Raw genomic sequence first — 16,107 nt, 5'->3', positions numbered from 1 at the left:
AGCAATGAGACCTGGAAGGAAAAAGGGCAGGGAAGGCTGAACCCTCAGAGTCCGAAGCAGGAATCTTAGCTAGAGAACCAAATGGCAAAGTAAGTCTGTTCATGTTCCATAAGTCCACAAAGGCCGTTGACTGCACTGCTCAAGACAGGGTCAGAATTTTCCACCCCTCCCCACAGGACAATCCTGTGGCTCACAGTTTCAGGCTAAACGGCCTCTTCCTGGCCCTGTGGTCTCTGGTTGATGTAGAATAATAGACTTGGACAGGACCAGAAGATGTCATCTGATATTGACAATTTTGAAGGGTGAGGGCCCGGCAGCATTCTTGTGAGTCCATTCTCTTTATTAGCCTCCCTCCTTCCCATGTCTCTCCCTGCCCACCCCTAGCTTAGGCCGGGAACCCAGGGAGCCTCAGCACCCAGAGTTGAACCTCGTATCATCAGGGCCTGGCAAGTGTCAGCCAGGAGCATCACTTCCTAGTTTCTCAGCATTGCTTTCATTTCAGTGCCTCCTACTGTGGTGTGGTGTGGTGTGGACTCATGGGAAGGAGATAGTGCATTTAGGGACTCATTGTTTAAATCTACTTTCAGTGATGCAGCCACATCTTTAAAATGACCAAAATTGGACTCGATTACTGCTAAAGTCCCTTCATACCCTAATGTTCTATGATCTTCTAACTCTGTAAACCAAAACAGGAATAAAAGCGTAATTATAGGTTGCTTCTTGTAAGCATTAGCTTCAAACAGTTTCAGGAGAAAAGAGGCCAGCAGAGTCCTTGGCACCATTGAGATATTTTCTATTCAGTTCAGTCCTGAGGGCCAAACCTCAAGAGAAGCATAAGGAAGATGAGGGAAGAACTGAGAAAGACTCTTTGTGACTGATCGTGGGCCCTTTGGAATATAAATTGAATACAGGGCTGGGCACAGTGGCTCACGTCTGTAATCCCAGCACTTTGGGAGGCTGAGGTGGGAGAATCAGTTGAGCCCAGGAGTTTGAGACCAACCTGGGCAACATAGTGAGATCTTGTCTCTACCAAAAAGAAAACAAAATTATCCAAGCATGATGGCGTGTGCCCATAGTCCCAGCTACTAGAGAGGCTGGGGTAGAAGGATTGCTTGAGCCCAGGAGTTTGAGACCAGCCTGGGCAACATAGGGAGACCCCTCCAACCTGTAAAAAAATAAAATAAAAATTACTGGGTGTGGTGGCGCTTGCCTCTAGTCCCAGCTACTCAGGAGGCTGAGACAGGAGGATTACTTGAGCCCAAGAGCTTAAGGCTGCAGTGAGCCATGATCGTGCCACTGCACTCCAGCCTAGACAATAGACTGAGACTCTGCCTCAAAAATAAAAACAAAGGAATAAATAAATAATTGGAATATAGTAGAAGACTCCACACCATGCAGAGACCTTTTTACTAAGTGCTCCAATACTAGACAAAAGGATATTCTTGATGGTGAAAAAGATAAATAAAGAGAATACAAAATGTGTTTTACGTTTTACATCGTAGGTAGTAAGCCTGGAGAAAATTGAGACCCCGGCTGAAAACATAAATAGATTAATGGTGAATTTATTTTGTTTATTTAAGAAAACTAAGCCTATTTTTGTGATATGTTCCTAACTTTTTTTTGTTTGTTTGTTTGTTTTGTTTTTGTTTTTGAGACAGAGTCTCGCTCTGTCACCCAGGCTGGAGTGCAGTGGCGCGATCTCAGCTCACTGCAAGCTCTGCCTCCTGGGTTCACACCATTCTCCTGCCTCAGCCTCCCGAGTACCTGGGACTACAGGTGCCTGCCACCACGCCCGGCTAATTTTTTGTATTTTTAGTGGAGATGGGGTTTCACCGTGTTTGCCAGGATGGTCTCGATTTCCTGACCTCGTGATCCACTCGCCTCGGCCTCCCAAAGTGCTGGGATTACAGGCGTGATGTTCCTAACTTTTTTTTAAAAAAATGTAGTGTTTTGAAGGGTCTTCCAATGATAAAGTGGTCATTGCACATCGTAGAAAATTTTGGATAACGTCAAAAAAATAAAAAGAGACCTAGAGAGAAGTGCAGTTAACCTGTGGGCTTATTTCCTGAAACTCTTAGCCCGCACTCTCTTAAACACAGCGGAGGCCATGTGGCTAATGTTATTGTGTGTTCCCAGGTTCCCCTAGGATCACCGTGTTCCAGTGTCATGAAAATCTCTCAAGTTACGTCATTGCAGTGGCTACCTAATATTTCATCTTTTAGAAGAAGTTGCCTTAGCCACACCCCTGACTGGGAACATTTAGATGTTTCTTCTTTTTTATGATCATAATAAATGACACTATATTCCACATCTGCATTATTTGCCCACATTTCAAAGTCTTTGCCTATTTTCTTGAGCAGTTGAGGCTGATGTCATGAAGAGCACCCATACCCCCCTGAGTGCTCCTCATTCGCAGTAGGGCCCTGGAATTGCCATACATCTGACCTGGTCAGTGGACAAGAACCATTTTCTTTTCTTTTCTTTTCTTTCTTTTTTTTATTTTCCAGACAAGGTCTCACTCTGTCACCCAGGCTGGAGTACAGTGATTCAATCTCAGGTCACTGCAACCTCTGCCTCCCGGGTTCAAGTGATGCTCCTGCCTCAGCCTCCCGAGTGGCTGGGATTACAGATGCACACTACCATGCCAGCTAATTTTTGTATTTTTAGTAGAGGCGGTGTTTTGCTGTGTTGGCCAGGCTGGTCTTAAACTCCTGACCTCAAGTGATGGGCCCGCCTCGGGCCTCCCAAAGTGTTGAGATTACAGGCATGAGCCACTGCACCCAGCTAAGAACCATTTCAGTAAGAAGATAGCTACTTTTTTTAATTATTATTATTTTAAAGAACTGTGTAAACCATTTCTAACTGTACTTAGGTAGATACCATTACAGAACCTTTCATCACAGATTCATGACAGTTACCCTTGCAGAACTGATTTCAGAGTTGACTTTGGGGTCACAGATTCAGAGTGACCCTGTGATTGTAGCTTGCCCACACTCAGACTTTCTCTGAGTGACGTCCTTGCAGGTCTTGGTCTATGAAGTGCCCAGAACTTCAGATTTAAAGGATCTTCAGTCTGTGGTTCCCCATGGGAATGATTTTCAGCTGAAATGTTTATATTTGCGTAAACTTAATACTAACAAATGGGTTTCTACTGTGAGATCCTCTAGAAGCCATCTGGAAGGCTTGTCTGTGGAAAGCCGGCTTTTCTTTTCCTTGTGGATTTGAAGAGAGGTCTGTAGGCTGGCTCTGGAGCAGGCCTTTCCTCTCTTCCCCGGCCCCAGAAGAGTCACGTCCCGAGCCCCTCTCTGTGCGCTTCATGTCTGCAGCGCTAGGTCAGCGCCCCCTCAATCGGTCTCCTCGCTGCCATTGTTTCAAATGTGCTGTGACGTACATCACCCCTCCCTGAGTCCTCACTTGACTGAGTGAACTGGCTGGGTTTTCTGTGTCTCAGTGGAAGATTCCTTTTCTCATTGAAAAGAGAACCGTTTTTTTTCTTTCTTTTTTTCACTGTGTAATCTATATACCATTCTAGGGGACTTGGTGGAGGTAGGGGGCAATGCTTGCAATATAGATAAGGGAAAATATCAAAAGTGAACATTACCTTTTATGACCAGTATTTTTTCTGATCACTTTTTTTGAGGTAGACTGTATATACCTTAATAAATAAAGCTCAGCAGTTGTGAGTGAACAGTTTTGTGAGTTTTGACAACAAGTGCAGTAACACAGCTACCACCATACTCAAGGTGCACAGCAGAGCACTCCCTGTGTAGACATGGGTTGTTGTTTCTCTTGGGTAACTACACACCAGATTGGGGCTGCTGGGTCATGTGGTGAGTGTACACTGCACTTTTAAGAAATTGCCAATAGTTGGCCAGGCGCAGTGGCTCACGCCTGTAATCCCAGCACTCTGGGAAGCCACGGTGGGTGGATCGCTTGAGGTCAGGAGTTCAAGACCAGCTTGGCCAACATGGTGAAACCCTGTCTCTACTAAAAGTACAAAAATTAGCTAGAGGAGGTAGTGCAGGCCTGGCTACTGGGGAGGCTGAGACAGGAGAATCACTTGAACCTGGGAGGCAAAGGTTGTAGTGAGCAGAGATCGCACCATTGCACTCCAGCCTGGGCGACAGAGTGAGACTACATCTCAAAAAAAAGAAAGAAAAGAAATTGCCAATTGGCTGGGGACGGTGGCTCATACCTGTAATCTCAGCCCTTTGGGAGGCCAAGGCGGGTAGATCACAAGGTCAAGAGATCGAGACCATCCTGACCAACATGGTGAAACCCCGTCTCTACTAAAAATACAAAAATTAACTGGGCGTGGTGATGCGCACCTATAGTCCCAGCTACTCGGGAGGCTGAGGCAGGAGAATTGCTTGAACCCAGGAGGTGGAGATTGCAGAGAGCCGAGATCATGCCACTGTACTTTAGCCTGTGACAGGGCAAGGCTCCATCTCAAAAAGAAAAAAAAGAAAAACAAATTGCCAATAGTTTTCCAAAGTGTCTTTACCATGTTGAGTGGTTTTTTTCTTAGCACCCTTTTAGTGTTTCTCTTTGCCTCCCTTCTTCCCTTAAAAAGACCCTGTCCAGGCTGGGTGCAGTGGCTCGTGCCTGTAATCCCAGCACTTTGGGAGGCCGACTGAGGCAGGCAGTTCACGAGGTCAGGAGTTCAAGACCAACCTGACCAACCCATATGGTGAAGCCTTGTCTCTACTAAAAATACAAAAATTAGCTGGGCATGGTGGGGCGTGCCTGTAATCCCAGCTACTTGGGAAGCTGAGACAGGAGAATTGTTTGAACCCCGGAGATGGAGGTTGCAGTGAGCCGAGATTGCGCCACTGCACTCCAGCCTGGGCCACAGAGCAAGACTCCATCTCAAAAAAAAAGAAAGTCTCTATCCCTCACAACGTGTGTCAGTCTTTAACCAAAAACAAGGTCAGAGTCTGCATGTTGAGGAAGAAGAGCAGGTCTAAGGGAGGAGGCTGGAGAAACCCACAGGACTGGGAAGAGAGTGGGGCACAGGGCTGCCTGAGAAAGATCCTTTCAGAAGGATTTGGGAACCTCTTGTTTGTTATTCTTCCTGTGACAACAGTGATGCCAGTAACTTCAAGTTGCTTGAGGCGAAACACTTCTGCGCAATTAAGTTTGATCCTCACAATAATTCTGTAAAGTGCATGCGCTGTCACTATCCCCATTTTATAGATGCCGCAATTCAAAAAGTGTATGTGAGGTACCCAGGGTCAGCCACTAGAGAGGAACAGAACTGCGACAGAACCTTATGCTTCCTGACCTTCGCCCCAGGGCTTTATCTGCTAAGAATGGTAATAGTCACGACGTATTGATTGCTGGAATTGAGCTTGGGCCTTCTCCTTTGCACGTAACTGGTGGCGAGGCATCTGCCACAGTCTCCACGGTTCAGGTGAGTCATTGAGGTGACTTACCCAGGGTTGCATAGCCAGGAGCTGGCCGGATGGGAATGGACCTAGAGTCCCTGATTGCAGGTCCTGTGCTCATTGCCCTTCTCCACACAGGAGAAACAAATGTTCCTTTTGTAACCACAGAGAGGAAAGAAGGTGGCAAGCCTTTCTCCTTAGGCAGGTGCTTGCTGGACTTAAGCTGGTGGGCTGAGGGTGTGAGTGTGAAGGAGAAAAGCCACGTTAAAGAGCATAGGCACAATTGTTGAAATGAGTTGTCTAAGACTGTTTAAGTAGGAGAGGGGATCTCCGGGCTGACACAGTGCCAAGGGGAACATCAACGTGATTAACAACCTCCCCAAGCAAAACCAGGCCAGGGCGAAGCTGCTCGGGGGCTTGTGCCCGCCACTCTTCCCACCCACGGCGCTCCTGTGGTTCACCTGTGTGAGTTTCACGAGTTTTGACAACATGTACAGTAGTACAGCCACTGCCATATTCAAGGTGCACAGCAAGGGAATCGTCCATTAAGACACAGTAAACCGACTGGGCACGGTGGCTCAAGCCTATAATCCCAGCACTTTGGGAGGCTGAGGCGGGCGAATCACGAGGTCAGGAGATCAAGACTATCCTGGCTAACACGGTGAAACCCCCGTCTCTACTGAAAAAACAAAAAAATTAGCTGGGCGTGGTGGCGGGCACCTATAGTCCCAGCTACTTGGGAGGCTGAGGCAGGAGAATGGTGTGAACCCGGGAGGTGGAGCTTGCAGTGAGCAGAGATCACGCCACTGCACTCCAGCGTGGGCGACAGAGTAAAACTTCATCTCAAAAAAAAAAAAAAAAAAAAAAACGCACACAGTAAACCCGCCTGGTTCACCCATTGAAAAGCCCACCTGTGGTCAGACCCTATCCTAGCCCCAAAAAGCAAAACTGAAAACAATGCGAAAGAGAAGAAAAACCTACTTGGTATTTTTTAGTTCAGTTCCATAAACCATCTATCCTCTCTCCACCCCCATGTTTAATCCACCATCTGGTCCTGTTGGATTTTGCTGCTGCAGTTCTCTTAAATCATGGTATTCCCTCCCACCCACCACCATCCACACCCTGGTCCCAGATGCCTCGTCTCATGCCTAAGCCATGCAACGGGCTCCTGACTCATCCTCCATGTTTTTGCTTGCCTTCTATCCAATGTAGTCACCACACTGCAGCCAGAAGGATCTTCTGGGCCCTGGTGTGGTGGCTCACGCCTGTAATCCCAGCACTTTGGGAGGCCAAGTGGGGTGGATCACCTGAGGTCAGGAGTTCAAGACCAGCCTGGCCAACGTGTTGAAACGCCATCTCTACAAAAATACAAAAAAATTAGCCAGGCATGATGGCGGGTGCCTGTAATCCCAGCTACTCGGGAGGCTGAGGCAGGAGAATCTCTTGAACCCAGGAGGCAGAGGTTGTAGTGAGCCAAGATTGCGCCACTGCACTCCAGCCTGGGCGACAGAGTGAGACTTTGTTTTGTCTCAAAAACAACAGAAAAATTCCTAAGTCTGGGCCGGGCATGGTGTCTCACACCTGTGATCCCAGCACTTTGGGAGGCCAAGGTAGGAGGATCACTTGAGGATAGGAGTTTGAGACCAGCCATGGCAGTATAGGGCAACCCCCATCTCTACAAAAGATTTAAAAATTAGCAGGGTATGGTGGCGCATGCCTGTAGTCCCAACTACTGAGAAGGCTGAGGCAGGAGGATCGCTTGAGCCTGAGAGGTTAAGGCTGCAGTAAGCCATGCTTGTGCCACTGCATTCCAGCCTGGGTGACAGAGCAAAAAAAAGAAAAGCCAAGTCTGGTCACACCAGTACCCCTCTCTGATTAAAACCCTTCAGTGGCACCCCACTGTCCACATGGTGGCCAGTCTTTAACCAGACCCACCCGACCTTCATCCTGGCTCCTCTCACCCTGGCCTGCCTCCAGGCCCCTCCTTCCCACCATGAGAACCATCTGGAATGAGTGTTCCCCCCGCGTCTCCCACACCAGGCCCAGCATGACTCTGGCCGTCTGAGGTCTCAGGTGAGCCTTTGCTGCCTGCTACACCACGTCTCACTGGCTGTGCTCTCACAACACTGCGTGGCACCATCTCCTACCTGCATAGTTCTTGTCACCAGTTTATAGACATTTATGTGTTGATATGATTAGTGTCTGTTTCTTTCACTGGACTTCCCAGATGTGCCAGGACCACATCCATTTTTGTTCATTGCCATATTTCACAGTCAGTAATTGAATATTGTTCATGTTTGCCCTATTGGCAAGGTAGTCCGGCAAACAAGATTTTATCAAGAATTTGTTTATATCTTGAGATAGATCATACTGGCCCCCAATTTTTAAAGTTCTGATTTTCATGTATAGATTTAGTGTGCCTGTCATATTAATAAAATACTCTTTCAGTGGAATGTTGTCTTTTGCCCTTAGAGTGGTCTTTTCATTTGTCTCACTTGGGATCTGAATCTCCAAAATTGCATAGGCTGAAAAATCTGAAATGATAACAACTATCAGTGTATATTTTCTGTTTCATTGTGTGCTTATAGCATTGCACACTGATGATGCTCAATATATTTGTATATTTGTTTATTATTTTCATTTGAAAAACATGTAACCACAGTATATAGTTTGGGGAGGAAAGGGAAAAAATTGTCTATAACTTTGCTGTTCAACCTGTTATAATTTTAGTATATATTCTTTGGTATTTTTATATGCATTATTATTTTTTATTTTTATTTTTTATTTTTGAGATGGAGTCTCGCTCTGTCACCCAGACTGGAGTGCATTGGCATGATCTTGGCTCACTGCAACCCCTGCCTCCCAAGTTCAAGCAATTCTCCTGCCTCAGCCTCCCGAGTGGCTGGGATTACAAGCATCTGCCACCAGGACCAGCTAATTTTTGTAGTTTTAGTAAAGATGGAGTTTCACATGTTGGCCAGGCTGGTCTCGAACTCCTGACCTCAAGTGATTCAACCACCTCGGCCTCCCAAAGTTCTGAGATTACAGGCGTTAGCCGTTGCACCCAGCCTTTTATATGCATTTTCAACATTGCCATAATCACAGTGTACATAAAATTGTGTGTCCTGATTTTTCCCTTTAAATAACGTTATTGATGGGTCAGATTATTATATTGTATATGGTGTGGTATTTATTCAGTTCAACTCAAGTGTTTATATGCTTGATACCATTCAAAGAAAATATACAGTGCCTTGGCTCTCCAATAATAGAATACCATAATTACAAAGCTTGCAGTGACATTTTTACTTCATGGATGTATCTGTGGCATCTCCTTTCCCTCTCAGAAGCAGGAACAGTGGTGTGGGGGAAGGGCTGCTCCTTCTGGGGTCAGGGGAGGCCTCTCTTACATTTGACATTTGAGCAGGCACCTGAATGCAGGGAGGAGGGAGCTGTGCAGCTGTGGGGGAAGATTCTTCCTGCAGAGGGATCCTCAGGTACAAAAGCCCTGAGGTGAGAATGTGCCTGGTCTTTCCAAGGGATTGCAAGGGGACAGTGACACCAGGGCATCATGAGGGAGGGGAGAGGAGCTGAGGCCAGTGAGCTGCAAGGAGGCCTGAAGGGTCTTCCTGACCCTGGTGGGGCCTCTAACTTTTCCTCCTAGTGAGATGGGATAGTGGCATCGTGATAGGATTGCCTCATTCTCCCGGCTTCTGTGTTCCTCTCTGGGGCCCATCAGTTCCTGCTTTGGTCACCCTCCAGATAAGTGACCTCTCGCCAGGCCTGTAAACTCTACCAGACACATGCATGATAATATACTGTGTTCACTGCGTATGCATAAATGTGGAGGTGGGTCGTTGGCCACACCCAGTGGTATCACAGACTCAGATTTGGTTATTGCTGTTCCAGGAAACTGGGCACATTCCACATATTTGAAAAACCATGCAACTAAATTTCTCATTTCTTAATCTTTTGCTCATTTGAGGCAATTGTTCCTTGCTGAAAATAATGATCAAATATGTTTTTCCAATTGCATAAAACAATGTAACCTAGTAAGGATTACTATTAGTCTGTAGTTATTAAGCATGCTTCAACTCCTGACAGTTCTAGAAACCAGGTTTTTTTGTGATTTTTGGTTGGGGGTGGTTATCCTAATTATAATCTTCCTTGAATTGCTTTATGGTTAGGTCCGTCACATGCCAAAGTTAGATCCCATTAGCAGGCTTAAAACATTTATTTCTGAAAGAACAAACTGTTACAGGTTGCTGAGTATAATTGATTTCTTTTGTTTCCTTTCTGCTACAGGAGGAGACATCACAGCTTTCCCAGATCAGGAGGAAAAATATGGAATGTGTTTTACCGCTGACTGAACACAACCAAATGAACTGTCCTGACAGTAGTTTGCAAACCAGCAGCTAGCAGTTTGTCCAGCCTCTAACATTGTCCAGCACTTTCCAGAGCAAACTCACTGTTTACAAGAACTCTTGGCCTTACGAAGTTTATAACCTCAAGCTTTGTTTATTTAAAATATTCCTGCAAAAGAAAAGTACCCGGCACCCACTTTCCAAAATGGCCATGGATGAGTATTTGTGGATGGTCATTTTGGGTTTCATCATAGCTTTCATCTTGGCCTTTTCTGTTGGTGCAAACGATGTTGCCAACTCCTTTGGTACGGCCGTGGGCTCTGGTGTGGTGACCTTGAGGCAGGCGTGCATTTTAGCTTCAATATTTGAAACCACCGGCTCCGTATTACTAGGAGCCAAAGTAGGAGAAACCATTCGCAAAGGTATCATTGACGTGAACCTGTACAACGAGACAGTGGAGACGCTCATGGCTGGGGAAGTTAGTGCCATGGTTGGTGAGTAGCCTCTTCTCTACGCCGATGGGACATCCGCCCACTGACCCGCTTCCCTACAGTACTTTACCCATATCCATAAATGTGATTTTTTCTTTGGCTTTTCAAAAACTGGTTGGATGTTTCATATTTACTTTCTTATTTTTGCTTTCTGCATATTAATTTATGATTTTTAAAGTGTTTAAATATCAGGCAACCATTTATTTTCTCAACTTTTGAGCAAATTTGGTTGCTAAAATAGATTTCAGCTAATTGAATAATTTTCAGAAAGTACAGAAAAAGATCTTTGTAGAACAGCGCTTTACTATTTTAGAGTTCTTTGAAAGTTGTCTAAGTTTCCAGGAAGGTTGATTTAGATTTTTTTCTTAAGGTTTTTCATCAATTAGGAGGCAATGTTTTGAAAACTTTGATGTCAAAAATAATATTTATTAGTCTAACTTTTATATTCACAGTTTAAGTTCTAAAGAAGTTACGGAATAAATCTTAAGTGCTTGTGTTTCAAGAAATTCTGGTCTCTTACATTATTTGTCATCCTTTTGTCGACTTTTGTTTTGATTTTCTGATTCTACCTCTGGGAGCTCCATTTGGTATGTTTGTTTTGTTTTCTGGCCAAAAAATAATGTACGTGTTGCCTGGTGATAGCATGACCTTTTATTGCAGTTTCAAGTTGTCTAGATGAAGTGTGGAGGTGTGTGAACTGTGTGAATAAGCAGAGTGGCTGGTTGGACAGAGTGATTTCCCCATGGCCTAGGCGGACACAGATCCCAGCCCTGTGGGTCCTCCCATCACCGCCCTCAATAGACAGAAAAGAACCTTACGGGCAGGCGTGTGTTAAGTGCAGCTGACAGGATTCTTTCTCTGCTTGCCTCTAGGTAGAGATGACGGCACAACAGACAGCTGATGTATACGGGTAATTTGGTTAGGGAGAAGAGGGTTAGAGAGGAATTCTACCACCTTCTGCTTTCAACAGGACATATCCTCTTGTAGGAAGAGTCCTGCCGCAGGAGGTAAGATGCTGGTATACTGAGAACACAGCCACATTCCACGATTCCCGAGTTCTTTATTTTGTCACTTACATTTTATCTTTTTTTTTCTTTCTCTTTTTCTTTTTTTTTGAGACAGAGTCTTGCTCTGTGGCCCAGGCTGGAGTGCAATGGCATGATCTCTGCTCACTACAACCTCTGCCTCCCGGTTCAAGCTATTTTTTCACCTCAGCCTCCGGAGTAGCTGAGACTACAGGCGTGTGCCACCACACCTGGCTAATTTTTGTCTTTTTAGTAGAGACAGGGTTTCACCATGTTGGCCAGGCTAGCGTTGAACTCCTGAACTCAAGCAATCTACCCACCTTCGCCTCCCAAAGTGCTAGGATTATAGGCATGAGCCACCACGCCTGGCCTGTCACTTGCATTTCTTAAACACCCAGAATTTAGAGATTATTGACCAAGTTTACAATGGCCCAATCTCATTTTGTTCCGAAGGCGTTTGATCAGAAGCAGCCTGGTGTACTAAGAAATTCCATATTTCCCAAGCACTGTAGGCCGGTAACACATGCCAAGGAGCTCCTACTTCTCAACTTGACACTTTGTGTTGTAAAGATGTCAGGTTCAACTTTGGGAGGCCCCCCAAGACGGGGGCCTCTTGATCCCAGGAGTTTGAGACCAGCCTGGGCAACATAGGGAGACCCTGTCTCTACAAAAAGAAATTAAAAAATTAGCTGGGTGTGGTGGCACATGCCTATAGTCCTAGCTGCTTGGGAGGCTGAGGTGGGAGGATTGCTTGAGCCCAGGAGATTGAGGCTGCAGTGAGCTGTGATTGTGCCACTGCACTCCAGCATGGGCGACACAGCCAGACCCTGTCTCAAAAGAAAAAAAAAAAATCAGGTTCAAGATCACCTTTATTCCAGCAACTATAGTCATCATTGAATTTTACTTACCTTCACGGAACGTATGTATATCTCAGCATAGTCAGATATAATGGAAATTTACCTTAGAAAAATAACCGTTATTTGTAAAATTCACCTTTTTAGTTGTGATAGATACCTAAGATTTAATTCCATTAAGCGGAAATTAAGATTTTTCTAGTCAGGAAAATCTGACTAGATGTGTTGAAAGTATGGGACAAATCAAGAAAAACACTGACAAAATTAAATCTTTTTCTTTCTTTTTTTTTTTTTTTGAGCTGGAATCTCACTCTGTTGCCCAGGCTAGAATGCAATGGCGTGATCTCAGCTCACCTGCAACCTCCGCCTCCCTGGTTCAAGCGATTCTCCTGCCTCAGCCTCCTGAGTAGCTGGGATTACAGGCACCCACCACCACAAACAGCTAATTTTTATATTTTTGGTAGAGACAGGGTTTCACCATGTTGGTCAGGCTGGTCTCCAACTCCTAATCTCGTGATCTTCTCGTAGCCTCCCAGGATACTGGGATTACAGGCGTGAGCCACCATGCCTGGCCACAAAGTTAAATCTTAACTAAGTTTTTTTCCTTTTGATGGATAAACCTTAGAGGCATGGTGCTGCTTATTAAAGAAATTTGTTAGGGAGGCCACGCTGAAGACCTCCGTGTGACTGGAGGGTTCATGAACAGGGCCTCATCTGCTGACTCTTCCTGCGGACATGAGAACTTTTTTCACTTCTCCGTTCCCCACCCCTGCCGTTTGGCTCTTTACTGAAAGAATGAAGGATACTTACCTCAACTAGAATTTGGGTTTACCAAAGCAATTTGGGGTTTTGCTTGAATAACTTGATTTTGTTTGCTTTGGTTTTTAAACTTTTTTTTTTGTTATGTGGTTAAATGAATCTCAAAGCTTATTTTGTTGGGAATTTGTGTGAGTTACCTAGATTCGTAAAATTGGGGTCTTTGCCCTGGGAGCTATACATTTAAGGTGGTGGTGTAATTACCATTGGCCAAAACCACAGCTGATTCTGTCCAGATGCCTGAATTCTCCAGTCTTCTGCTTCTAAATCCAACAGTCCTTTTTTCTTCTCCCTCTCTCCCCCTGTCCTTAATTCTATTCTGTTTGATTCTTTTGTTTTCTCTTTTAGTCACTTCTCCCCAATCCCCTGAACATCTGTGCTTCCTGACAGAGTTGTGTTAGAGTTAAGGTGGTTGGGTAGAAATTATTGCTGCCAGCAAAACGTCCTGAACAAGTCATCATGTGGGACTAGCTCAGCCCTAAAGCAGTAGTCTGTCCATTTTGTAGGAAACCAGCAATGGTTCCAAAAGTCTGAGAATTCAGAACTCTGCATCTTTATGTGGAAAGACCCACACTAGCACAAACGAGCCAGCTCCTCGAACCCCTTAAGAAGCACACAGCCCTCTTCCAGCTCCCTCTGCCCAGCCACACTCTGCCACCTCACACCTGCCCGGCAACCTCCCTGGAGCCTGAGCCTTTGCTCTGCCGTTTCTTTCCTCTGCACGGGAATGGTGGCCTCTGAGATGGTTGTGTCTTGCACTCTTATCCCATGCTTCATCTCTTTCCTCTGTCAGATGCCATTATCTTACATTAAAGTATTTTTTTCCCTCTGTTCTTCCTGACACTAACGTGATCCCATTTATCTTCAGACATCCCTGAGGCTAAAGTGGTATCACCTACTCCCAGGCCCTCTTGCAGGTATTTCCTGGCCCCGCCAGGCCCTCCCTCAGCTGCCCCCTCTCTCCTCCCCTCCCTGCTAGCCTCACAGGTGGTCCCATTACTCCCTACCTTTCTTTACAAACGCTCCTGCTCCAGGATATATTTTGTAAAGTCAGCCACAGAAAATAGAACAGCTTTCAGGAAGGACAAATCTTATGGTCTGAATTCAACTGGGTAGGTTGATATCATTGTTTCACATCATGAGATTATTTCAATTGTAAGAATCTAGGCCAGGCGCGGTGGCTTACACCTGTAATCCCAGCACTTTGGGAGGCCAAGGTGGGTGGATCACGAAGTCAGGAGATCCAGACCATCTTGGCTAACACGGTGAAACCCCATCTCTACTAGCTGGGCATGGTGGCGGGTGCCTCTAGTCCCAGCTACTCGGGAGGCTGAGGCAGGAGAATGGCGTGAACGCAGGAGGCAGAGCTTGCAGTGAGCCAAGATTGCACCACTGCACTCCAGCCTGGGTGACAGAGTGGGACTCTGAATCAAAGAAAAAAAAAAAGAATATAAACCGTATCATGTATTTTCTAAGCTATGAATCTGTGCTATGAAACATGCTCCAAACCCTGGCTCTCTTTTTAAAACCACTAGTCCCGAGGAGCCCAGGGCTCAGATGTGGAGGCTTAAGGACGTGTCCGCGGGTAGGCCTGGCGCTGCCATGGAGCCTAATATGGATTTGGCAGCACCAGGCTGGCCCCTTCTCCTCCAAAGCACGCCTTAGGGATTGACACAGGGTCACAGCCAGCCTCAGCTCAAAGGTCAGCACGCCTAGCACTCATGGGAGCAGCTGTGTGTGTTGCTTCATAAACTGGGTCCTGCACAGCCATAAATGATCCTTCTGCAACTCAGATGCCTTTGAAGGAAATACCAGGGGTTCCCTGAAAAGTGCTGCTGCTGCCAGGCAACCAGGTTTCCAGAATTAACATTCGGGATTAATAACGTGCCCAGCTTATCTGCCAGGCCCTTTGTTCCCCTACAGTTCCATGGGAGCTTTTCAACAACTGCTTCTGAAAGTGATCTCTCCCAGTTGATGCTTTTAATACTCACTACAAAATCTGATCTGCTTATGAAAATATCTGAAGTGAACTGTAGCCTAGAAAAACATTAAACCTAGAAAAGAGTTGGTGAAATTGAGGTAAAAGGACACAAAGCCAACACTAATGAGAACCTCTTAACAATGAGGAATCAGACATACAAATAAAAGGTCCAACATTCTGGGCAGGATCTGAGAGCAGATGCCCAAATTTGGGTTAAATATCATAGTTATTTCTCATAGGAGAGGCACCATCAAAAAGCAGTGTGGGCTAGGTGCAGTGGCTCACTGCATCCAGTGAGCCTGTCATCCCAGCACTTTGGGAGGCCATGGCGGGAGAATGACTTGAGCCCAGGAGTTCAAGACCAGCCAGGGCAACATAGCAAGACCCCTGTCTCTGCAAACAATTTTAAAAATTAGCTGAGTGTGGCAGCTCATGTCTGTAATCCCAGGGCTTTGGGAGGCTGAAGCAGGAGGATTGCTTAAGGCCAGGAGTTCAAAACCAGCCTGGGTAACATAGCAAGATCCTGTCTCTGCAAAAAAATTTAAAAATTAGCCAGGTGTGGTGGTGCACACTTGTAATCTCACCTACTTGGGAGGTTGAGACAGTAGGATCATTTGAGTCCAGGAGTTTAAGGCTGCAGTGAGCCATGATTATGCCACTGTACTCCAGTGTGGGCAAGAGTGAGACCCTGTCTCTACAAAAGAAAGAAAAGAAAAAAGCAACATGGTATTATACTCTCTTATATAGATAATATAACCTAGCCAATATCTAGTCCTTTTCATTATGTGACTATAAGGCATAATAACTACAACAAAATCTTTTCCCAATATATTGCCTTTCTTGTCTTTCTGTGTTCATTCGAGACTTTAATATCTTGCTTGGTTTTGGCCAAACTTCACCCCAGAACTAGTTCATCCACAGCACCCTCACTGAAAAGTGACAAGGGCAGCCAGTGTGTAGCACCAGGAGACGTGCCTTTAAATGCATAATCTGGCCGGACATGGTGCCTCACGCCTGTAATCCCAGCACTTTGGGAGGCCAAGGCGGGTAGATTACTTGAGGTTAGGAGTTCGAGACCAGTCTGGCTAACATAGTGAAACCCCATCTTTACTAAAAATACAAAAATTAGCCAGATGGGCTTGCTTGAACCCAGGAGACAGAGGTTGCAGTGAACTGAGATCAGGCCACTGCA

At 45.7% G+C, this 16,107-nt stretch overlaps 1 protein-coding gene across 7 annotated transcripts in view; it reads left to right on the top strand.

The window, feature by feature from the left end:
- SLC20A2 (solute carrier family 20 member 2) overlaps positions 1-16,107 on the top strand; it is a 127,212-nt gene that overhangs the window by 58,474 nt on the left and 52,631 nt on the right. For 5 of the 7 annotated variants that reach the window (XM_037983528.2, XM_037983526.2, XM_037983527.2 and 2 more), the window contains one exon: positions 9,690-10,242. In XM_037983528.2, the coding sequence (XP_037839456.2) occupies positions 9,954-10,242 (289 nt within the window). In that variant the 5' untranslated portion in view covers positions 9,690-9,953. Of the gene's footprint in view, positions 1-5,196; positions 5,414-9,689; positions 10,243-11,111; positions 11,247-16,107 lie in introns of those variants that run through there. The other 2 variants (XM_037983529.2, XM_007962343.3) reach the window with 2 other exon arrangements.

This window comes from Chlorocebus sabaeus, chromosome 8 (genome assembly GCF_047675955.1).
Source record: "Chlorocebus sabaeus isolate Y175 chromosome 8, mChlSab1.0.hap1, whole genome shotgun sequence".
Taxonomy (NCBI): Eukaryota; Metazoa; Chordata; class Mammalia; order Primates; family Cercopithecidae; genus Chlorocebus; species Chlorocebus sabaeus.
The sequence above is the reverse complement of the archived record's forward strand: the minus strand, read 5'-3'. Positions and strand labels throughout refer to the sequence as shown.